Source organism: Nesoenas mayeri (genome assembly GCF_963082525.1).
Source record: "Nesoenas mayeri genome assembly, chromosome: 2".
Lineage (NCBI taxonomy): Eukaryota > Metazoa > Chordata > Aves > Columbiformes > Columbidae > Nesoenas > Nesoenas mayeri.
In genome coordinates, this window is record NC_137543.1 from 73,771,120 (window position 1) to 73,795,366 (window position 24,247).

General features: G+C 41.2%; 1 protein-coding gene across 1 annotated transcript in view; it reads left to right on the plus strand.

Annotated features, from left to right (window-relative positions):
* The window catches only part of GRB10 (growth factor receptor bound protein 10), a gene marked incomplete at its 3' end in the record, with an annotated part of 107,210 nt that overhangs the window by 20,966 nt on the left and 61,997 nt on the right, over positions 1–24,247 (plus strand). Inside the window, exon 2 of the mRNA XM_080340233.1 lies at positions 2,083–2,176. Coding sequence (XP_080196359.1) covers positions 2,083–2,176 — 94 coding nt within the window. The remainder of the gene's footprint in view (positions 1–2,082; positions 2,177–24,247) is intronic.

The window sequence follows — 24,247 nt, forward strand, 5'->3', positions numbered from 1 at the left end:
TGGGAGGAAATGCGCAAGGAAAGCTCTGTGCTAGGATGAAGGATGTTCTGCTGCTGTGTTCTTCATCTCTGCGATGTTCACCTCTCAACCTTTGTACTAGGTTTGAAATAACTAAAGAACAATCGACTTCGGCTTTAAGTTCTGACTGCAACTTTTCCTAGATAAGCATCTTCTCCCTACTGTTGTCCTTGAAGCCTTTGAAAGAATTATGCTAAACTTTCTGAGGAGCGGACTCTTAATTTAGTGTGTGCTTTCTGCTTCCTGCAGTGGCCTTCTTGTGCTGGAAGTCCCTGAAATTTAAAATTGAGATGTTATTGGCCAGGTCAGTGCTGACTGTGTGGTATCCCAGAGAAAATGAGATACATCCAGTGAAAACGACTAGTGCTCCAAAAGTGGTAATAATGTTAGGATGTGATACCCTGTGGTTGCAAGGGATTTGACAGAGACAGGAGCTCAGGAGCTGCGTGTTCCCAACACCATTCAGTTAGCTTCAGGGAAAGAGCTAACAAATATTGCCATGTTTCAAGACAGTAAAAACAAATACAGTCATACTGACAGGAAGTCTGACATTTTGGTTTTTTTTTTTTTAATTTTTTCTTAATTCCTGGGAGACAAGTACAAAAACTTGTGAGATTAACTAGATGTGGCTTATGAAACAACAGCCAGTGTTGTGGAAATCGGTGGCAGGGATGTAAAGAGCTGTAATGGGAAGTAGCCAATATGGAGGCAGAAGGCCGAGTGTTTCCATTTATATCTGGCATAGAATGATGGATGCCGTACGTATCTTATCATATATTGTCTACTTGTTAAAACCTCCGTTAGTCATACCACTGTTGGCAGTCTCTGTCTTTTTAAAAGCCTTTGGGCTACTGAATTGATCCCTGATGGTGGAGACACTCAAGAGCGGTGCTTGAGTACTTGAGTCAAAGCTCAGTAACTGCTGTTTGAGATGGTCTCTCCAAATAAGAGATAATGTAATTTATTTTGTATCCTTTATAACTATATACAGTTCTTATCACCAAACACTACATCCGTTATGTTTTTTTAGCATTAGCTTGTATTCTGTCAACTGGAAGTGTTGGGCTGAGAGCTCACGGTTGTACATAGTGGAATTGCTGCTCACTGTGTGCATGTTGTTGCTCTGCCATAACTACAACGTCATTTGCTGTGAAGGTGGTTCCTATGTTTTGACATAAATGCAGGTCATGCTGTCATGTATCTGTCTCACACTGTGGGCACAGCAGGAATATGTATCCAGTCACGTATGTCACTGCAGCATGGTTCATGGGCAGTCATACATTAATGTGGTCAACTTTATGCACTTGCTTCTGGTTTTCCATACCTACCTTTAGCTGGTATATGCAAAGGTATGCCAACTTTGTAAAACTGTGCACCTGCACTAAATTTTCCTTCTTGTATTTCTAAAACTCAGCATGGTTTATCTTGCTTTTGTAATATTTTAATTTATATTTCAATTTTCCTGCTTTCTCCTAGTCTTCTTTTTTTGGCAAGTTCTGTGAGAAACTGCGGTATTTTAGACTTTGCCAAATTCAGTCTGTGCTAAAACTTCTTGAAACCTGATCTTGTGAGAGTTCTAACAGGTTGGCATCCAGAGTTATGGATGTTTATCTAAATTGAACTTCTGATTCCACTTGAGGTTTCGTAGTTCACTACTGAATCTGTTTCAGTCCAGTTAATTAGTTACAAACCCCTAAACCACACACTTGGAATTAAAGAAAACAAAACCCCAAGCCTCCACATAATTTGATGCAAGAAGAAACTTTTTGTTAAGCTAGAAATTGCACTAACGTCAGTGTTTCCCAGTTTGAAATGTAAAACTGATGTACAGATGAGCCAACAGCAGAGTTATTGATACTGGATTTGTGACACCTGTATTGATGTGATAGTCTAGTATCCCCCTAAAACCTTCCCCCCTCTTCACCTCCTTCTCTAACGTTGGTTTCTTCTTTCAGAGGTATGTCAGGGATGTTTTTGTATCGGTGGTTTGGCTCTGTACAGTGTAGCTTATAGGGAGTACAGGATGCCTGTTTTTGATGAGATTTTCTTCTCTTCTGTTTTTAGGACAATGTAGATCAGACTTCGGCTCATGGTCGGCGGGATCTGGTGGAACCGGGTTTCCAAGAACCATCTAACCGCATCTCTCTCAGTCACCAAGGTAGGGAACAGTGAGTGGGCATCCAGGCTCATTGGGGGAAAGCCAGGGTGCTGTATATGCAGAGATAGTTTTACCTCCATATTCCCATTTCTCCTTCTCATTAAAAAAAAAAATAAAGTTCTAGATGGGTGGAGGAGGAGAGCTAAGAAATAGTGGTGTTTTTTTTTTTGTCACAACTGTCCTGTGAGCTGTGGGTAAAGATGATGAAGAACTGGTGCATCTCATGGTGGCAGGCATATTCTCCCATTTTTAGGAGGGGGGAGGAGAAAGTACTGAAATTGAATTCAACATTTGTAACATTAAAGTTGCATTTGAAAAATCTTTCATTGCTGTAAGAAAGGTTCAGGGCTGTGGTCAACTTTTGCAGTAGGAGAAAAGTATGTTTACTTGCTTTGTGTGACAGAAATCAGCTCATTCGAGGGAAGGAAGTCCTGAACTAGATGTTGTAAAAGAAATTTTAAAAATATTTCTTTGCCAATTTGTGTCTGTTCAGATATGTAAAGGAAGACAGTTACTATTATAGCAGGAATGTTTTGGCTCGGCTCTATTTGTTTTGCTTTGGAAGAATAACAGAGTGCCATCTTAACCGGTGAATCCCCTTACTCTCAGGGTTCATGATGGCTTAATTTGGAACCAAGTCCTTGAAGGGCATCTTCAAATGCTGTTTCTTCAGTGCAACAGCTAATAGTATTCCAGTCAGCACAAGGCTATTGAAACAAAAAAGATCACGGACTTATTGCTTAAAATATTTATCAAATATGATATGCTTAGCGTTTCCTTTAAAAATTCAGCTGCTTTTGTTTGCCAAGGGCAGCAAGACTGGAATTTCATGACTCCTAAATCCTCAAGACTATTGAAGTTTTACAAACAAGTCCCAGACTGTAGTGAGGATTTTATTTTAATTCACTCCTTGCCCTCCAAGTCTTCCAGCTTTTTAAAGCTTTGCTTTCAGTTGAAAATAGAAGATAACAGGTTGTCATGTTATCCAATCTAAAATTTACAGTAGCGCAGGCAGTGTGTTGTGCCATGCTTGCATGCTTACAAAACCAAGTTTATAAATTCCATTTTTCATTCGTATTCGACTGGTACTGTTACGTTAATCTCACCTACTTGGGATGCGCAAATCCTGGAGCAGATCTATATAGGTAACTTCTGAAGTTATTTGTAAGTATCCCCATTCAGTCAAGGGATTTTTGGGGGGAACACATGTGTGGTCTAAGTTCATGTGTTAGAGTGAGAGTATGTGGGGCTGCTGCTCATGAAGTCTGAACACTTATTAAAGAGATAGGTAGTATTCCGTTTTTGTGGCAAAATGCTAATTTTATACCCTGACATTTTTTCTTACAGAGTAGTACTTCCTTTTCAGATCCTTCTTTTTCTCTGCCAATGTTGCAGTACTGCAGAAGGATCTGTACAGTGTCACTTGATGTGTGGCTCTGCCTCAGCTACTTTGAGACACATGTCTGTATGCAAACTGGTCCAAATTAATTTAGGAAACAGCTATCTTTAAACAGAATGCTTTTCACAGAGGCACTGGCTGTTTTGAGGCCTGTTTATAAAGAGCCTGTTAATGTTTTTCACAGTGGTTTCTGAAGTAGAGATCACTTTTGCACTGACAAATGGTTTAGCATTTTTTTCCTACAACAGCAATCAAATCCAGTATTTCTAAAATCTTTCCTATTTTGTTGCTGAAGTAGGTATTTTAGGACATTATTAATCTTGCCCACCCTCATGACTGTGAAACGCTGTTACATAAGTGACGAGGATTAAGAACTGAAACCTGACTTCCCAGAGGAGGCCTTTAATGCTGCGCTGGGCTGTAGCACTTGTGTCTTTTTGCTGTGTCAGAGGGAAGCAACGTGCCTTGCAGGCATGAGACCTGCTGCTTCGTTATCTTTTTAAAAATGGAAGTAACCGTAGGCGTGATGTATGTCACGTCTTCTGTGTTTGTTCTGTGCAAGTGTGTCTACACTATTTCATAGCATATAAAATACATGTTCTTGTCTAAGAACTTGAAAGTGCAAGTATTTTAAGAGGTGCTGTGTATTCCAGTAACTGATTAATGAGTAGTACATAGAAAAATATAACATTAGTAGCTTCAGTGGGAGTCATGACATGGTCTGAACTAGTTCCCATGCAGTCATATTAATCACACAATAAATAGGAAAACCAGATTAGTAACATAAAGTGGGTTTTTAAGTTCTATGGCAGCTGTTTGCTTTGGCCTTGTACTCTTACATTGAACTGTGTTGTCCATTACTTTCTATTAAAGCTTTGCTGGCACTGACTTTGATGAAAAACTTAAAAGTAAACCCGTGTCCAGAAGTAATTTGCAGGACCACTGTTTGTGTTCAATAATTGAATCTGGTGGTATGTCTTGATTATGCTAATGATAAAGATACTTGCAACAGACCATGGTAAATTTTGCTTCCTGTTATATACCACATTACTTACTGACTTTATTTATCTTATACCGCCTAGAAGGTCTAAAGCTTTTGTTCTTGTGTTTTGCAAGACTTTTAGGGGAAACTGATAGCCTTGCCACAAAGCAAATGGTTTAAATACATACTTACTGTGAGCAGAAATTGTGGAAGCATTAGAATTGGCTAAAATATTTCATGTGTTAGGTGCTCCCTGCCTTTTTCTCTTTAGTGTGCTGGGCCTTAAATGCTGCAGCGGAACGTTGAACAGTCGTACTTATTACATTATTTTACGTACGCACTTGCAATTCATACCTGCCCACATTTCTCAGTGAGCACATTGAACATTAACTTATAGCCCTTTGCTTTTCACTGGGAGAGCTTTGGTACAGGCACTTGCAATTCTGAACTATACACTGCTTTCCACGGCCTATAAAAATGGTGATTAGCTTCCTCCCAGGCATCTGAATCCCTTCAACACAAGCTGGAAAAAGAGCATTCAAGTGGAGACAGAGATATCGCTGCCAACTGTCCCTGCGTGAATAAGCTCTTTCTTGTGAAGGGTATTTCAAGTACATGTTTCCTGCTGAATCACTCTTTTTACACAAGCAGATGCTTTAGAACTGTTCAACTTTTTCGTTATAAAATAATACCTTGTAAAGGTTGGGAAGCAGAGAATATTTTTTTTTTTTAAGTCAGGAGTCTTTAACATAGGCGGGTTTCCTATGAAATAGATGTGAGAAGTTAAGTGCAGATGGAATAGTATTTTTTCCTAGAAATAGTTCAATAACTGCTTATGTCTGGGTATGGTGATAAACTGTTACTTTAACAGTAAGTATTTCTGTATCTAGGCCGTTATTTAATATTAACTTTTCAATGATTCTGTTAGTTGGGCAAATTTTGTAGAAGTATAAAATGCAGAGAGCAGGAATTAGGATTTCTTACCTCTATTCCTCAAAAGCTACTTGAGAAATTAAATGCAACAGGAAAGAGTGACTTTCATCCAGCTGAACAATACTGATATCTACTGATTTAAAGGAACAGGTACGCTTCAGCTGCCTACTGAATGTTATAGAAAATTAACAACAGCCAGCCAGGATTTGGCATTTAATAAACAACAAATCAAGTATATCTTGAGCAGTCCTTCCAGAAGCTGTAGTAAAGCCTCTAGGCTTGACGAAGAAAAATACATATAACCTATATGACATTTCCTGAAGAGTTAAGGAAGGAGGTGAAGAAACCATCAAAACAATTATTTGCCATCTTTAAAAACACCAAGAGGAAGTGAGAGCATGCTTAGGACGGGGCAAGTATAGTTAGTTTTCTAAAATTTTCCCTTCAAGAGTAGAGTGTGGAGATGAAGGAGACTGTAGCCTTCTCAGCCATGTGTCACTTCGCAATACACGTAGCACTCACAATGCAGTGGCACGTTCTCTGCAGTATGTAGCCTACGGTATTTGTACTCCATCCAGTAGCGAGGGGCAGAGCTGGGGGACCATAATGGTGATTTTAGTCAAAACATATTGACACAGATGTGCTGTTCCGAGGACTTTTGTAGAGGTGATGGGCTCCAGCACTTGTTCTCCTAGTCCCGTCCCAAAGGATGCTGCTGGTTCTCCTGTCTTCCCAAGCACTTGAGCCCTTCAGCCTCTGTTCCTCCTGGCTGAGTACACTGCTCTGTGGTGCCACCACCATTAACTTCTGGGTTTTGCTTTGTTGAGGCGTGTTTTGGAGCTCATTTTTTTTGTTGTTTTTCTAGCAAGCAGCAAATAGTGCCAACTCCAGTCCCGGTCAGAAAGTTCATGGGCAGTACCTTTTATTAGTACTTGACATGTACTTTTTGAGGTTGTGTAGCTACTTCTTATTCAGGATTTTGAAGCCAGGCATAAAGAAGATGTGTTCTGTCACCCTGACTTTAGTGGAAGTATTAGACATGCAGTTCTGGCACTTTCTCTGTGTGTGTACTTGTGAGATTATTGTCTGTGCAAATGTGTTTTGCCATAGGCCTTTGAGAGATTTATTTTCCTTTTAGTAATATATTCATGTGGGCTTCCTCTCCTGAAGTGCTCTTGACTCTTGCTCAACTTGATCCTTTTTATCACAGCAGTTTGCAGGCAGATCTGGGCTAATATTGTGGCACCTCTGGCTCCATAGCCAGGTGGCTCTGGCAGCAGAAAGAAAAAGGTGATATGAGTTGTTTTAGCGAACAGCTGTCCTTTGGTCTTTCTTGCTTTGTCATACTAGGAAATGCTGCCTGCAAGGTGAGACGATGGAAATGCTGCCTGCAAGGTGAGACGATGGAGATGCTGTGGTTGCAAATCAGTTGGTGTTAGGTTTCTGTGACGTTCCTACACCTGTGGACAATGACTTGTTCACACCAAGCCTGAAGGGATGCAAAGCAGCTGCCAACTTGTATCACACTGAGGCCTGCTCTTGAGGCAGATGGCTCTGCTGTATCTTGCTGGCTAGTAACTGATACGTTAACTTTTATAGATATGATAACAGTCAGCGATGGTGGAAACTACCATTCTAACACACTGCCTGTGTCCAAAACCCACAAACCTATGTAAATATGGACTTTTGAATGAGTATGGGCTTAGATGAAGTATTATCTGAAGGCTGGATGTCAAGAGGATGGGACCAGACTCCTTTCAGTGGTGCCCAACGATGGGATGAGGGGCAACAGGCACAGGCTGAAGCACAGGAGGTTCCATCTGAATATGAGGAGAAACTTCTTTACTTTGAGGGTGCCAGAGCACTGAACAGGCTGCTCAGAGAGGTTGTGGAGTCTCCTCCTCTGGAGGCATTCCAACCCCATCTAGACATGTTTCTGTGTGATCTGCTCTGGGTGAACCTGCTTTAGCAGGTGGGTGGGACTAGGTGGTCTCCAGAGGTCCCTTCCAACCCCAGCCATTCTGGGATTCTGTGATTATGATGCTTAGGGTTTAGCCCAGAGAAATAATCTTCTGTAGTCCTTTTTCTCCACCATTGCTATTATTACTTGCTTTTAATATCTTTTCTTTAATATCTGTCTCAGGATAGGCACATGAGGTCAAGATGATTTTGTTATTTGTCCTGTAGCTGAGGTGCAGTGTGTTTAGTAATGGCCAGTGCTACTTCTGATGTGCTTCAGTTATGGGATCCCACTGGGATGAGTCAGTTATTTGGTGTATCAGAACTAACCCACGTTTTTGCAGAATCCAGCTGGTACTGAATTGAAAATGTAGAGTGAAAAACAGTCTTGTTTGTATTGCAGAGGCAATACCAAAAGCTGCCAGACATTCATGAATTCTCATGCTTTGTATAAATGTTGTTGTCATTGTCCAGCCTTATAAAAAAACCCCCATCATTAGTGCCAAAAAGATTTACACTGAGTACCCTTAGGCAGAGGGATGAGCCCCCCCTTCCTGCCTAGCTCATTCCAGTACCTTTGTCTTGTTTGGGAGAAGGCTTCCATTGTACTTGGTGATGAATCTTGTTAGCACAGTTACTAGGAGGATACCCATAATAGCTGCAGAAGTTTAACTTCGCTCATTATATTAGTTCCCAAACCCTTGGGCTGACAGAACTCTGGGAAAAAAAAAAATGTAAAAAAAAAGATGAAAAGATAAGACAAAGTAGGTTGGTGTTTAGTACAGATAATTTCAGAGATTTGCAGCAAGCTACAGGAGGACAAAATAGACCAACTAATTGAGTTTATCAGGAAGACTCTCTAAGGCTGCTAATGAAGATTGAGTGAAATCAATGAAATGAGAAGAAATAGACTACAAATGGTTTAAAATGCTGCATGTTCAGAAAAATATTTGCAGGTGACTGGTGGATTTTTCTTTGATTTTTATTGTATTTTTTAATTTTAATTTTCATATATTGACTTTTTAGTATCAGCTTCACAAATCTTCAGTTTTGGACACATTTAAAATGTGTTCCTCTGAAGCCACCTGATAGGAGTAAAAAAAGCTCCAATATAGTTGACAAGCATTGGATTTTAGGCCTGCTTATAATCTTTCAGGATTCAGTGTGTAAATTTTGACAAGGTAGGATTCAGTGCAGGGAAGGAGCCTTCTGTCTTGGTTGTATAGGGTGTAACATGGTTTGCCTTGGGGCCTTTATTCTTTGGAATTTCTACAAGTGGAGGCATAGAAAAACTAAAGAGAGTTTTAAAGTAAGCCTAAATCAGAAAGTATTACAGTATTAAAAATTAATCTTTCCCTTTTTATGTGGTGGTCAAAGTAAATTAAGCCTGTGTTCTTTGGTGGCCTGTGCAGAAATGGTGAAGTTACTACCAGGTTTGTAATGAACTTCTTGCCTTGTTGGATGGGAGGTAATTGGTGGGGCAGAGTGGTTGCGTTGGGAGAGCTGGTGGAGTTGGGCTCCTTGCTGGAGATAGTCTGTGACACCCCATATCTGTCCCTTGGGGGCTGAAGCTGTGTAGCTGTATGATGTCTGAGAAAGTGTGTTTTCTTTTTTTCATATTGGGGATACAGGGATAGCATTCTTCCACCTTCTCTTTCAAGAGATCTCTAGTTATCTTGGGGGTGGGGAGTAGATTCACAGCATGTCAATTTAGGGTGGTTAGAAGCTGCTTCTTGTTACTGTTAAATTCTTGTCTAAGGCTTTAGGAGGGGAAGGTGTAAATTGGGCACCTGACTGGGGTGATGCTGTTGCTTCTTTCCAGATTCTTCTTCTGCAAGAGGGCGCTTCCCTCCCTCACCCATTATGTGTTCCCTATTGGAGAACAAGTTGCCTTAGTGCTAGCATAAGCCTAACATGATGGCTCTTCAAGAAACTTGCCACCAATCCAATAGGAAGAGGGAGGCACTGAAATAAATTGTAAAATAAAATATCTTTTTTCATTTACTTTTGTCCTTAGGATCATAGAATCGTTTTGGTTGGAAGAAACCCTCAAGATCATCAAGTCTAACCATAACCTAACTGGCACTAAACCATGTCCCTAAGAACCTCATCTACTCATCTTCTAAACAACTCCAGGGATGGTGACTCAGCTACTTCCTGGGCAGCCTGTTCCCTTTTCTACCACCCTTTCCATGACAAAATATTTCCTCATATCCAATCTAAACCTCCCCAGTGCAACTTGAGGCCATTTCCTCTCACCCTGCCCTTAATATTAAGGGATATGCACTTCTGCTACAGCTGAAGCAGAGCTAAGACTGTTGGAGTGGTCATCATTTTGCATCCATTGGCTAGGTAATGCAATGGGTAGTGTAGGAATGTCCTCTCTTCTTGTCTGGGGGTGTCCCTTCTTGGGCATCTTTGGAAAACTCTCTGTGCTGCAGCTATTGCACAAGAACCAGCTGAGCGAAACGGCATATTTTGGGGGGCAGAGGGGGTGCCGTGGGGTAGGTACATAAACCTATGTGTCTGTTACAAGGGTCTGCTCTGTTAGCAAGAGGCAAAGGTTTACCTCATGTGTTTATTTACTGCTGGCACGCTTCCCCTGAGGTAATACCAGCTCAGTGAGGTGATGTCACCGGCAACACAGATATCATTCCTGTCCTGGTGTGGCTACCGCAGTTGTGTCGGGGCAGCTGGCCGCTTGCCGAGCGCCTGTTTGCCGGCAGCCTGATGGAACAGCCTCGCTGGTGAGCGCTTGGGAGGAGAACAGCATCTTGCATGGGCTGCGACAGGCCTCCTGCAGGAAAAAAGCAACCTGCAAGCCCTTTGGGCTGGTGACATTGTCCGAGATCTTAATTTCTAGGGCTTGAGCTCCTAAGTCCAGTGTTTCTGTTGGCAATGATGTGCTTGGGGAAGTTCAGATACCAGAGGCAAACTAGTGTTTCAATATCTGCTCATGATACCCAGCTACCTGGGGTGAGCTCACTTCTTACACACCTATCTCATGTTTTTTGTAATCAAAAAAGTCCAAAATCCTATAGGTAGTATGCTCTGTTCTGTGTAAAGGTATTTACTTAACAACTTGTATCATCTCCATCCTTTCTGTAAGCATCACTAAAGCGGTCAAATACAACAGATTTACTTTTTTGTTTGTTTTGTTTTGTTTTTGTTTTATTGTTTTATATACTTATTTACTGTCCAACATGCATGCGGAGACTTGTGGTCTCAGCTTGTTCTGTGCCTCCTAGGTGGCTTATTTCTTCCATTTGAGTTAATGGTCCATAATAGAGCTTAGTGACCTGAAATGCCCTCTTCTAATTTAATCAATACAACGTAACTGTAAGATCTTGGAATGAGCTCATATGTTTTGTGGAATAACTTTATTGCCTTTATGTTTTCTTTTGTAATCCAACTAAATTTGTACTGTCAAGATGTTAAGAGAGTGAAAGGATGGCAACTGTTGCTCTCTTCGGATAGCTTCTGGGGGACATTTTTAATGTGGCTGAACTGAATTCTTGCCTATGGCACTCTACTGCCTTCCTCTACATCACTGGGTTCTGCATATTCTTCCCTGTTAGCGGGCATGTTTTAAGTGTATTTGGCTTTATGTAAGAACCTTTTGAATATTTCAGTGAAGGTGTTATAGCCAAACGTCAAAACATGGCTGTGGGCACTTGAATAATCTCAGTACTAATGAGCTTTCCGTCTCGGAAAGTTGATTTATTATGTAGCCTGGTTTTTAATCATGCTGTAACAATGGCAGTTGTTCTGTAAAAACAGCGTCTGTGCAGCATCAGAATATTAACTTCAAATTCTGATGCCTTAACCAAAATCAAATCCTAAATTTCAAAAGCAGTTTGACATGTAAAGGGGAAAAGTATATTTAGAGATGGAAACAATCCATACTCACTGCAGCTATACTGCCTGTTATGAAATACTGCTTAAAAGACATTTTCAAAAGTGTAAGTATATCTGATTTTTGAGATAAAAGTACAATGTCACGATGCAAGGTCAGCTTTAATGGAGAGAGAACTGCCTTTCGGTATCTGATTACATGGGAAACTCTAGGGTGCTAATCTGGTTTCATGACTTGCGTTCAAGTCTGAAATAAAGCTATTCTGCGTATTTGGACATTTAAGAGTGTCACCTATAAATAGATCAGAAATTGATTGCTGTTATCTGCAATGCATCTAATGTCTGAAATTACTGTGAGTGATGGTGGGGGGGCAATTTTCTTTTTAAAATCTGTCTACCTTGGAAGAATCTGTATCAAGAACACAGGTTTGCTGTACACCTCTGTGCTTTCTGAAGGCAACGGGGAGGAGGGGGGGGGAGGAAGACACCCTTTCCTAAGAAACTTGTTTCCAAGAGTGTGGTGGCAGTGGTGTGGTAGAGACAGTTGTAATGCCAGAAACTGCTCCCTGAATTCTTGAGATTGTCTGGACTTGAGCTTTGCAAGAAACATTTCAGTAGCCTTAGTTCACCAGTATACTTAGCAATATTGGGACTAGCTGTATTCTCCCCTTCCTTCCTCCAAATGAAATCCATTTAGCTCCTTCAGATAAAGCCCTGAATTACTCCCACCCTCATTTAAAGCGTTCTGAACTCATTTGTGTCCTGTTGCTGATCAGCCATGCACCTTTGATCTCTTTTGTGATGGCAGATGATTTCTAATAGCTGACACAATCCAATCCTCTTGTTTGCAAACAATTCTGAGAGACATGTGTTCAGTTTTTTAGGTTCTTGTTTTCCCCTGACCTTCAAGGTTATATTTTTGGTCTCTATCAAAGTAGTGAGAGGGTGGAGAACAGGCAGTACAGCTCTTGGTTTCCTTCCATTGTTTGTCCTAACGATAAAAGTGTCCTAACCTTTGGTTTCTGCCTCTTCTTTAAAGTGCTGCAGGTGGAGAAAAATATAAGTTAATTTACTTCTTTTATGAGTTACATCCTATAAGCAGAGCTTTTATAATCTTTAAAATGAATACAGAAATTCACTTTGCTCCTTTTTTTAAAGTATAAAAATAACTAAATTAAGAAAATAGATAAGCATTGTCTAAATCTGTAACATTTCCAGGGGTAAGAAACAGAACGAGAGCAACATAAGACTTGTTTGCAAGAGTGAAATGGGGCATGTTTGGGATATAGCAGCTCTCCCGGCAAAGACATCTGTTGCTTTAGGACTCCTCATGATTCAGAAATGTGGTGCCCTCCCTTTTCAGTTGTTAGCTGGTCTTAATTAGAGGAAGAATTATAAATACCAAACAAAAGTTGGATTTGTGCTTAAAAATTGAATGGATTTGAAAAGTTGGCTGACACTATTGCAGGAAATTTAAGTTAAGCACTTAAGCATAGATTTATTTCAAGGCTTTAGTATCCGTTTCTGCATATTAGAACAATTTTTGTGAGTTTACCTACTAGAAAACCAGGAAAGAGGTAACAAGTCTTATAACTGAGAGGAAAATGCCCAATTCAAGTTATAGCTTAAACATCATCTTTCTTAGAAATGTTTTTTCTAATCTGTTTATAGAAGAGATTGGTTCTGCCAGATGACTGGGAAATTGAGGACTGCGGATTTTAAGATTTTTTCCAGCATGGGAACATATTTCCTTTAGTTGAGACAAACAAGTTGCACTGGAATGTGCTCATGGTCTGTATCAGCAAGTAGAGCTTAACTTAGTTATGTCAAGAAGAATATATATGGTGGTATATCTGAAAAAATGGATGTCACTAAAAATACCTGGCTAATAAATTTCTGTGGTGTTGGGTGAATGTGAAAGTAGGCTTTCTTAGTGGAAATGATGTTTTTATTGAAGTATCAACGTGATTTTCTGGGTTTAAAAATTATTAAATGTTCATGACTGAAGTCAGACTTAAGATAGCAGGAATAATGTGAAATGGTACAGGGTTTGTTTACAGCAACATGCTGGTTCTTTCTGTAAGCCCTACGTCTCTGTGGACTGTACTGTTTGTCCCCACAGTCAGTCCGCAGTGAAAGAAGGTGATTTGATGGCAATGAGTGCCCATGGGCCGGTTGCCTACTTTATTGATAGCAGGGTCTTTTTTGGGGGAATGGTTCTTTTGTCACTCCTTTTAAAAGTTGTGTGGAGTAACAAACCTCCAAAGTCTGTACTGTGGAGTTGCACAAAGAACCTTACACTCATATGCAGACCAGACTCCCATGTGTTTGTTGTTAGTTAGCCATCTATACCTTAGGCAGCTATAACTGCTCAGAATAGTTGGAATTATCCAAGTTGCTGATTACACTGGGCCATGGAAATTGTTGTGGAACACTGCGAAGTGTACGTTTCTTCAGGTGAGTGCGCAGAAGCAGCAATGGGCTCTCCACTCCATGACCCCATCTACCAGGAAATGGGAAATACTTGCTGGGGTTGGCCGTTGTCCCTGCGTGGAGTGGGATGAAGAGTTAGAAGCGTTCTTTCAACAAATTAGCTGTTACATGGGATGAAACAAATAACTGTATATGTCTACGTACATTTTCGCCCATCAGCAAAACGAAGATATTGCTATCACAAAACTTCTATCAAGTATGTGGCTGAGATTTGCTTTGTAGTGTGAGTGCTGTTTCTGAAGATGAAGTCCTTCTTTATTCATGGTATTATGTTGAGAGCCAGTTCGGAAGAGATGAAATCACGACTGCAATGTGAACATATGAGAGATCGTATCCTAATATATGGGGTAAACTGTAGACTGTTACTTTGACGTAATGGATAGACTTTCTGTAGATTGACTTGTTTGTATCCAGTGTATGACATGGAAGTGGTGAAAGATAATGCAGCTTCTAAGTACCATAAATGTGCTTTGATTGAAGGTGCATAACCCTTGACTCATAGTAGGGAGGGGGTCATGAGTTACTCTGAAGGGTAGTTGAAGCTTTCTTTTTGTGCATATGGGGGTTGAAATCAAAGTTGGGAACAGTGACCAGACTTGCAAGTTGACCTTGGAACATTTACTAAAAAGAAAAAAAAAAAAAATTGTCATTAAATGTGGAGTAATGAGATAAGGGAAAACCACTTAAGGCATAAAGCATGGTGAAAAGCCATGGAGTTTCTCTAAGATAGTTTTAGTATGTAGTTAAAGTGAAACTATTGAAAGAGATGTAATTCATTTTCATTACCGTAGGAGCCAAGATGTCTGCTAATAGAATATTTATGTTTGTGGTAATATCTTTCCACCATTGTCTATCTCTATAAACCTTCTGTTTAAAAAACTGACCAAACAAAGCAAAACAAAACAAATAAAATCTCTCAATCCTCCCCTGGTATGACAGTAATGCAGAGCTCTTTGGGCCAGGGTAGATGTTTTCTGTTGTGTTGGGCTGGTGAAATGAAAAACAGAGAGATCTCTTTCTGAAGAGCAAGTTTAGAGATGAATCTGGCAGATTGCTGGCTCCAAGGCAAACTGGAGAGAAATTTGTTGAAGGCATGAATTGGGTGAATGCCTCCTTTCTTACAGTGGGGATGTCTGAGCAAGAGGACCTGGTGATCACGGCATTGATGACTTTGCCCTGAAATAAGATGTCCTTTCATGTAGGCTGTTCTCAGACCGTTTACATTCCCCAGGGTCTGGTGTCTCCCAGGGGTTTGATGGTACAGCTGTACTGGCACACTTCCTAATGTACTTGTAATAGCAAAATACCACTTTCTCTAAAGGAAGTTTGTTGTGGTTTGACAAGTGAAATGAAACGCAGCAGTAAAAGCATTCTTAGACACTTATACTGGACTAGGAATACAGATATTTTAACTGAAAAAACAGTTGAAATTTGGAGTTGTTTCTACTGAACTGGTTGTGAGCAACCTTTCCTTGTGTTTCAGGCAAATGTGCAGACCTATGGAGAGTCAGGGCAGTGAAATCAAGAAATGAATGATGAATGTTGTGTGTCAGCTCCAGTCTGAAATTAGTCCTATTGATATTTTTGCCATACAAACACGGAGGAAGGCTCAGCCCCTTGCCAACAACTCTGACACAGAAGGGACAGAGAAGAAACACTTTTGTATTGTTAAATCGGTGGGTTTCAAATCTGTGAGACCGAAGAGAGATTTTTTAGTGCCATGGGTTAAATAGCTTTTAAATAGGCTTGGAAGACACATAAGGGTTAATCTATTCCCAAAACTTTTATGGATATGGTATTACCAGTATAGGTTTGTGATCCGCTTGCAGTATTTTATACTTGTAGCGGGTACTTGTATATAGATTCAGTTGTCCTTGAAAAATGCTGCTGTTTATCATACCTGACCTGATCAAGGCAATACGAGTGCTTTTCACACATTAGTAAATGCCTGTCTGAAAAACACCGGTCAAAGTACTTGACGTGCCTCATGTAGGCATCTAGATTACTTGAAGATGCATTTTAATGAGAGCATGTGGAAAGAGTCATCTAATGCATCCTCAGTTTTGGAGGGGCCAACAGACAGACTAGCTAATGAGGGCAGAATTCAGGGGTATTGTTGGCAGAATGTGCATTACAGAGGTTAATATGGTAGGAAAGAGCATCAGTGGCTCTTAATGAAATGGGTACCCACTGTGGTGAAAGAGGAGGGCAGTAAGAATCTGAAATTCATTTGAATCAAGTACAAAAGACAACATTGCTCTTCAGCTGATGCAAGATAACTCAAAATTAGCTCACTGGAAGTTGACAGGAAGCCAATGTGAGATGTCCACTCTGGAGGACTGTCGGTGACAGAGAAGACTTTGAAGCGGGTTCTAGTGCGTTACATAGTGCAGAAGCTCTTAGTGCACGTCTTTCCTCTTCTCAAACTGTATGTTGGGGTTTTATCCATTTTATAATTAGAGTTAAGAATGTATAGGTGCATGGACATACCAGACAACAGGAAGAACCTTCATGTTTTTTTTACTATTAAAACATTTAAATATTTTTAGGTAACTGTACATTCTGATGTTATGCTGCAGCTGCTGTGGCTTGTGCTTTAAGTTGTATATTTGTCAAATAAGGAAAAAGGAGTAAAATAGTGAGGGATAATATTCTAGTGTTGCATTACCTATGGTGTCTGTAGCTTTGAAAAAATCTTGCGGTATTAAGACTGCCCTAAAATGACCTGGAAGAGTACACTCTGTAACTCTGATTTCTTACATTGTCTATAAAGCTACATAGCTATAAAATGCTAAGCCTGGGTCTTGTATGTAGCTCACATAATAAGGGGGGGCAGGAGGGGAGGGAGAAAAAAAATCACGTTTCATAGTTTAATGAAATAAGCAAAATCTGTAGAAAAACAGCTCTGTAATTTGGTGTCAGTTCTGCACTAACATTTTTCATTACAGTGCAGCATTAACAATAAACCTCAGTCATCACTGTCTTTGAACTTATGTGACTATGATAAGCAGTACAGTATTTATTTCTGCCTTTATGTAAACACTGCTGCAAGTGGTTCATGACAGCACTTAAGTATGGCAAGCTGTGCCATGTGAGGATACTTTAGAAATGCATAATTTCAAAGCAGCTGGCATTCTTACATCGAGGATGAAGAAGGTGGTGGCACTTTTCTTAAAGCCAAGAAGCTTTAAGGGGAAAACCAATCTGAATTTGTTGAAGTATTCGTCTCTTTGTGCATATTAAAAAGGACAAGATTCTGTCAAGCTGGCTATATTTTCAGCTAACAAAAAACCAAGCAAACAAAACCCACAAACAAAACAAACAACAAAAAGCCCAAAACAACAACAACAAAAACAAACAAACCAACAAACCCACAGACTTAAATGGGGCAAAGCAGGAAAAAAAAAAAAAAAGCATGATATGTAGCTAAATTTGGAGTTCTTAACAGCAAGCAGCTGCTTAAGTAATTAAAGTATATAAGGTGCTACTGACCAAAGCAATTAGTATGTAATTTCATTAATGGTATTAGGATTGCAGTAACAATATTGAAGTCTTTCTGTCCAAATCAAGATTGCGGGCAATTTGTGGCATGTACAACGTGAGGCTAGAAGCAGTGTGATGTTACGGTGTGTTACAGCACCACTGTCTGAGTGGATTTGTAACTGCGCAAGAATATGTCTTAAACTGGCTGTGTATCTTGTTATCACTCCTAATTGGTGTACATTGCTTGCAAGTTTACATATACATGCACTTGTAAATTTTTATAAGCTTGTATGTTTGTAAGTTTATGTGCGAAAAAAGGCTTCATGGGGGCTGCTAATTTTTTGTTTATCTTTGCAATTCAGTTATGAGCTTGCTGCTGTTCAAAAGCAAAAGAGAATTACACTTTTTTGTATATGTTTTTGTGGTTTGTCCTTAAGTGGTTGAAAAATCCTGGAGAGCTCAAGTAAATATTCCAAGTCTTTCTGGAATCTGAAGTGCTGCAGATGATGGGTTTCTAAACTACAAGGTCTGCAACTGGAAGACAAGTGGATGATGTGCCCAGTGGCCACAGTTAGGCAGCTTCTATCCTCAAGAATAGCCAGAAACGTTATTCAGAAGATGACAACGAGTTTTAGAGGCTAGGTGGAAAACAAACACGCATCAGAGAGTGTATCTGAAATATACTCAAGTCCTAATATGAGTCACCTCCAAGACCAGGGTAGCATCACTGAAGATTCATTCAGTCACGTAACCGGAGCAGTGAAAGCTTCCTACTGGGACATCTGTGGGTATTAATTACTACCACTGTGGCTAACCTGGAGCTGCTGACATGGTTAAAAACTATCACGAGAAGTCCTTCACAGCATTAAGGCTTTATAGCGACACTTTTGGCCTACCTTAAGCTCCGTCCTATTCATGCGTCGCCTCTTTCTAGGTCTAAGGCTTTCTAGGTCTGTAAATGCGTGGGTGTGCTTTTGGCAGAGGAACCAGTCTTCTCTGCTTCTCTGGGTTGTGTTTCAGATGTGAAAAGGAGCGAGGTGAGCCGGTTTTCTAACCTCTTGCGAACGCTGAACCTGCACCCGTGGGTTTTCGGGGCATCTTTCCTAAGAGGAGTGTTGGGGGTTGATTTTTGGGAGGTGCAGTGCAGGATGTCAGGGCCCTGCAAGCTTACGTGGGTGTACCGATGACATCTTGTCATGTGGGCTGAAGGAACTGGAGACTACCTGGTAAGAAGCGATGGTCTGTTGGCAGAGTACCCTTGGGGGAAGAATGTCTTGTGTCCTGCTTCCAGCATTGTTTTGTGGACGTGTGAGGAGGCAAGTCTAGGCGGGAGCTTGGGGTCCCTGCCCACAGCCTGGTGAAAACCCACCAGGCAGAGAAGAGCAGCAGGCTGGCTTCCCAAAATCACAGGCCACCCTGAGTACCCCAACCGGGAATGCACATGCCATGTAAAATCAGGTGTGTGGGTCTCTTAAGGAAAACGCGTGTAAGGGGCAAGTTGGTTTGGACTCAAGTCAAGCTGTGTTGAATCTTCCATGTAGCTTTCACTTTTGGGTGAGCCTAATCCTGACTTATTTTAAGCAGTGCAGCTGTTAAATCGCAAAGGGCCACGATTCGAGTAGCTGATTTAAAAAAGGAAATTTGATTCAGCGAGTCTAGAAGAAACAAATACATTTCCATTTTTCTTGGGCCCAGATGAGTTTAGGCTGATGTGATAGCTCTTTATTGAATATTTGAAGGGTAAGTTTAGTTCAGTATACTTTTTCTTTTGTATCACTGCTAGTCTCGGGTGATTGACTGTAATGGTCTGGTTTTGTTTTATTTTTTTTCCACTTTTGTGTTTTGATGTGATGTTTGGTTTTTTTGTGTGTGCGCGTGTGTTGGTTTTTTTTGGTTTGGTTTGGTTTTTTATTTTCCCTCTCCCAGGGTGTTGGTTTTGGTTGGTTGGTTAGTTGGCTTTTTTTGTTGTTGCTGTTTTTCCCTTCCCCTCCCACCCCCCCACCCTGCTTTCCCAGGGTTTTTTATTGTTGTTGGTCGGTTATTGGTTTGTTGTGGTGTGTGGGTTTGTTTGTTTGTTTGTTTTTAAAAAAAGGCTGGCTAACAGGAGCTCTTGGTGACAGTGTAGTCACGGCAGAGGGAAGTGCCACCGGAGCTTTTATCGATGGCTGGTTTCCGCATCGGCAACGTTGGGGTACGGGCGCCTTCAGCAGCGGCTCCATGCCGCCGTTTGGGATGTGACTGCAGCAATATGCTCTGCCATCTGGGCATCTGTGCGGCAGGACTGTGGTGTTCCCTTCTCACGCGGCGGAGGTTCGCTCTTCGTTACAGCAGTGGTTCCTCTCAAATTATCCGCCCTTCGCTGGCAGGGCCAGGGGACATCATCTTGTTCCTCACTCAAGAGGACTAGATGATTTTCTGACACAACAGCTAGGCTTGTGTGAGAGGAGAGTCTAAAATAGACAGCCGGCTCAAGGACAGAGCGTCTGTGTGCGCATGAAATTAAATGCATGCCCCAAAACGTTGTTCCCTTAGTAGGGCAAAGAAACGTAGGGAGAGCGTATATCGAGGTGCTGCCAAGGCAATGAGAGCACATCTGATGGCAGCCACCCTCATCTGTGAAGCAAAGCTAAGGTAGGCAAGCCTGCTGCTTGTTATTAATATATGTCAGGTGCTGGGTTTGGAAGTTCCAAGTCGGGGGTCTTAGGAGGCTTTTTTGATGCAGTGTTGTGGTTCCAAACAACTCTCCCTCTCTTGTAGATAATTTACCAAAATGACAACTGGAGTTAATACTAAACTAAGAAGCCAAAATGACCCTGATGTTAAAGCATTTTACTTTTTTATATGCTTTCAGTTCTGTTAACTAAACTGACTTGCAGTACCTTAAATATTAAATATTCCTGTTGTCGGCTTTGTAAGTACATGGGTCACAGCTAGGTAACTATTATGTGCTGAAAGCGCAATCTTTAATTAACTTGGAGGAATAGCTGATTCATTAATTGCTGTGTGCCACTTTTGGAACTTGTATTACATCCTCTTAAACATGCTTTATAAGCCAGCAATAAACCTGTTCAAAGCAAATTTTAAAACTTACGGTTTAAAGTTAGTAGGATTAAAGGTTAGCCTGGGTATCAAGTGATGAGGTGCGCACTTAATTTAATAATAATAGTGTTTCAGCATCAGCTCTGCAGCCCCATCGCTTTCTGAAGAGAAATGCTAACGGACTTTTGGGGTTAATTGCACCGCTTTTCACTGGAAAGCTTTATTTAGGTGGTTGTGAAGTGGCTTTGGAGTGAAATCCCCTGTGCGAGAAGCCTTGAGTTTACTGTTGGCCAGGCAGTGGGACTTCCCCCAGCAGGCGGGCGATGCTCGCACCGAGCAGCCACCGGAGCTGGAGCCGCGCAGCAGCACGTCAGGAGGTTGTGCACGATGTTTCCCGGAGCGGGGATAAAGCTTGAGCTTTCTTGGCAAGACAGGAAGGACTAATCCATGCAGCGGTACTTATATCGATTTGTAAGGATTGTTCTGCTGGGATTATTCAGCTGGGTATTATGGTGTTTAATCAGGGAGGGAGAGCCCAGGTTCTCTGAAGGAAAGCAATAGATGCTTTGACTGTGTTTTTAACTTTGCCGTTAATAGCTTTAGACTTGTAAGACACGTGGTAGCTCTTCTCATCTGCCTGAATTTTAAACTCCTTTTTGAACTGTGACTTGTCTGTTACTGTTGTTTATTTGTATATATTGGGTTCTCACTCTTTTTTTCTGATGTGGGTGATAAGAAGAAGAGAGCTAAGTAAGATTTGAGACAAGCATTAGAAGCAGAAATGTGTATATAGGAAATGGCAGAATAAATTTTGAAAAAAATAGTAATTTTCATTCATGTAAGCATAAGGAAAACACACAGTATTTTAAAGCTTTTTATTCAGTTTCCCTAATGTAAAAGTATGTAATCTTAATAAATAAGCAAGTAAACCTGACCTTTGCTGTGTCAAATTGCAGCTCTCACTAATACAGGTTATCCTCTTGAAGCCATTCACACATAAATATGACTGTCTAATAAAAGATGCAGTCTGCCAAGCATTTATCATGTGGCCAGTAGGCAGTATTTCATCTATCAATTTCCTTCCAACATTGTGCTTCCTAAGTTACGACTTGGAAATACCTTTATGGCTCAGTAGGTCAGCATGGTTTTCCCTGTTATCTGGAAAGCTAAAGTGGCTGCGGGGTACACAGGCTAAGAGCTGTTCTGATGCCCAGGTGTTACCAAGACCATGTCCTCTTGAAGGATGAGCGACAATCTCTGTAATCATAGAATACCAGGTTGGTAGGGACCTCAAGGATCATCTGGTCCAACTTTATTTGGTAAAAGTATTGCTTTGGGGTATGTTGCCAGAATTCTCCTTCATGGTTTTGCTATAGAGGTGAGGAACCAAGGCTGAGGTATCCAATTAACCTTACAAGGAAGATAAGACTTGAATAGAGAATCCCTGAATAAGTCAGTCCATCTGTGTTTTGTGCATTCACTCACGCTGACTCTCTTTTCCTATTTGTCCCTGAGTAAAGAAAGGGCCACAATAAGCCTATATGTGCATGACTATTCCTTGCACAACTATGACTGAAGCTTTAGATTCCCCTCTGTTCATATCTCCTTTTGGGTCAGGAAAATCAATCTGGCCTGTGGCATATGGCATCCTTCACTGATGCAACCACTACATCCTTCTCAGGGTTTTTTTTGAGGATTAGTCTACTCCGACCTCAGGTTTGGCCTTGGAGCAATACCCCATTCTACCCCCTGTGGCACTGCCTCTCTCCTCAGTTAATGCTATTTTCTATCCTCTGGGTAACTGAGGTTGTTTTGGGTTTTCTTCTGTCGTGATAAACCAAACCAAACAAATGCTTTCTGATTAACGTCTTTCTCAGTCTTTTCCTTAAACTAACAAACAAAAATCAGGTGACACTAGAAAATGGTACTGGGAAACCACTGAGCCTAATTTTCATAGAAAACTGCAGATGTTACCAGTTTCTTGAAAATGAGTCTTCTGACTGGATTTTGTAATCAGTTCAGAAATTACAATTTCCCAGAGGTCTACTTAACCTCAGATTCTGCTTTGAGTGATGTGTTTACTCAGTATTTGCTATACAGCAGTGGTTCTGCAAGTGTTGGACTGCAAAGAAGGACTTGAAAGGCCGGCAGTTGCTTGTAATTGCTGTTATCAGGATCTCCACCGTTAAGTGATGGCTGGACAAGGGTGTGGGATAGAAGAGGAGCTGGTCAGCCCCACTGTCTGTGCAGTCACATGGGATCAGCTGGTGTCCTAATGAAATTCAACAAAAGCAAGTGAAGGGTCCTGCCCCTGGGGAGGGATAACCCTGTATGACAGCACAGGTTAGGGGCTGGCCTGCTGGAAAGCAGCTCTGCAGAGAAAGACCTGGGAGTCTTGTTGGACAAGAAGGTAACCATGAGCCAGAAATGTGCGCTTGTGGGCAAGAAGACCAGCTATATCCTGGGGTGCATTAAGAAGAGTGTGACCAGTAGGCTGGGGCAGGTTATCGGCCCCCTCTACTCTGCCCTGCTGAAGCCGCATCTGGAGTACTGTGCCCAGTTCTGGGCTCCCCAGTTTAAGAAGGACAAGGGATTACTGGAGGGAGTCCAGCAGAGGGCTGCAAAGATGAGTAGGAGCCTGGAGCTTCTTTCTTAAGAGGAAAGACTGAGAGAACTGGGTCAGTTCAGCCTTTAGAAGAGAAGGCTGAGAGGGGATCTTATCAATTCTTACCAGTTTATTAAGGGTGGGTGTCAAGACGGATGGACCAGACTCTTTTCAAGTGGCGCCCAGTAACAGGATAAGGGGCAAGGGGCACAAACTGAAACACAAAAAGTTCCATCAGAAAAAGAGGAGGAGAAATTTCTTTATTTTAAGGGTGCCAGAGCACTGGAACAGGCTGCCCAGGGAGGTTGTCGAGTCTCCTTCTCTGGAGACATTCAAAACCCACCTGGACACGTTCCTGTGCGATCTGCTCTAGTGCCTGTTTTAGCCAGGGAGTTGGACTAGATGATTTCCAGGGGTCCCTTCTAACTACTCTGTGATTCTTTTTGGCTTTGGGTTCAAACTTTGACCTGATGTTTCTTTCAAGAATGTATCCTTTTTTTCCTATTTTTGAAGCACATTTTTTTTTTTAGCACCGCAAGTTTTCTACTAGAAAATGGGTATCAGGAAGAAGGAAGATAGAATCCCAGCTCTGTGTTTTCTAAATGGGGTATGGAGGTCTGGAAAGGGGACTGGGTATAACTTATATATTTTAACTTACTCTTATAGTGGTAATAAAGCTGGTATGTGTATGCATAATCAGCATTCTACATGTTTTAGGTGTTTTCCTTGTGTTTCAAACCCATCTCTCATAGCAACACCATTAGTGCTTCAATACCTGAATGTGCCTTAGAGTCAAGCAAGGGCTCATTGGTGGTAGTGGTGATACCCACCTATAGCAATTGTCTGTCAAGGTCACAAATGTCCATCTGTTCCACAAGAGGACCAACATGGCTCTGTGGTTCTTGGATTAGAAATGGGAACAGGCATGCTGGGAGGTGCCTCTGAATGTTGTCTGTGAATAATTGCAGCTTCATCAAGGGGCAAAACCATTAAAAATCTTCATCAGAGACACGCTTTACCTTAGTTTATGTCTGGAATTAAACAAACAAACCCTCCTTACCCCCCATCTGTCCCTGCAAATGTCTAGCTTTCATCATCTTTACTCTTTATGATGTCAAGCCTTAGATGTGTGAACTAGACAAGAGCTGTATTTTCCATTTTTCAAACATCAATTTTTTTCGTCAGAATTTCTGGAACTTGTTTTATGTGGTAAGGACTCGTCCAAAGGTGGAACTTCATTCCTTCCTCCTGTCAAGCACCTAAAACCAGTTGCTCCCCTTACATGTTAATGCCTTTTTTTTTTTTTTTTTTTGACTAACAGTT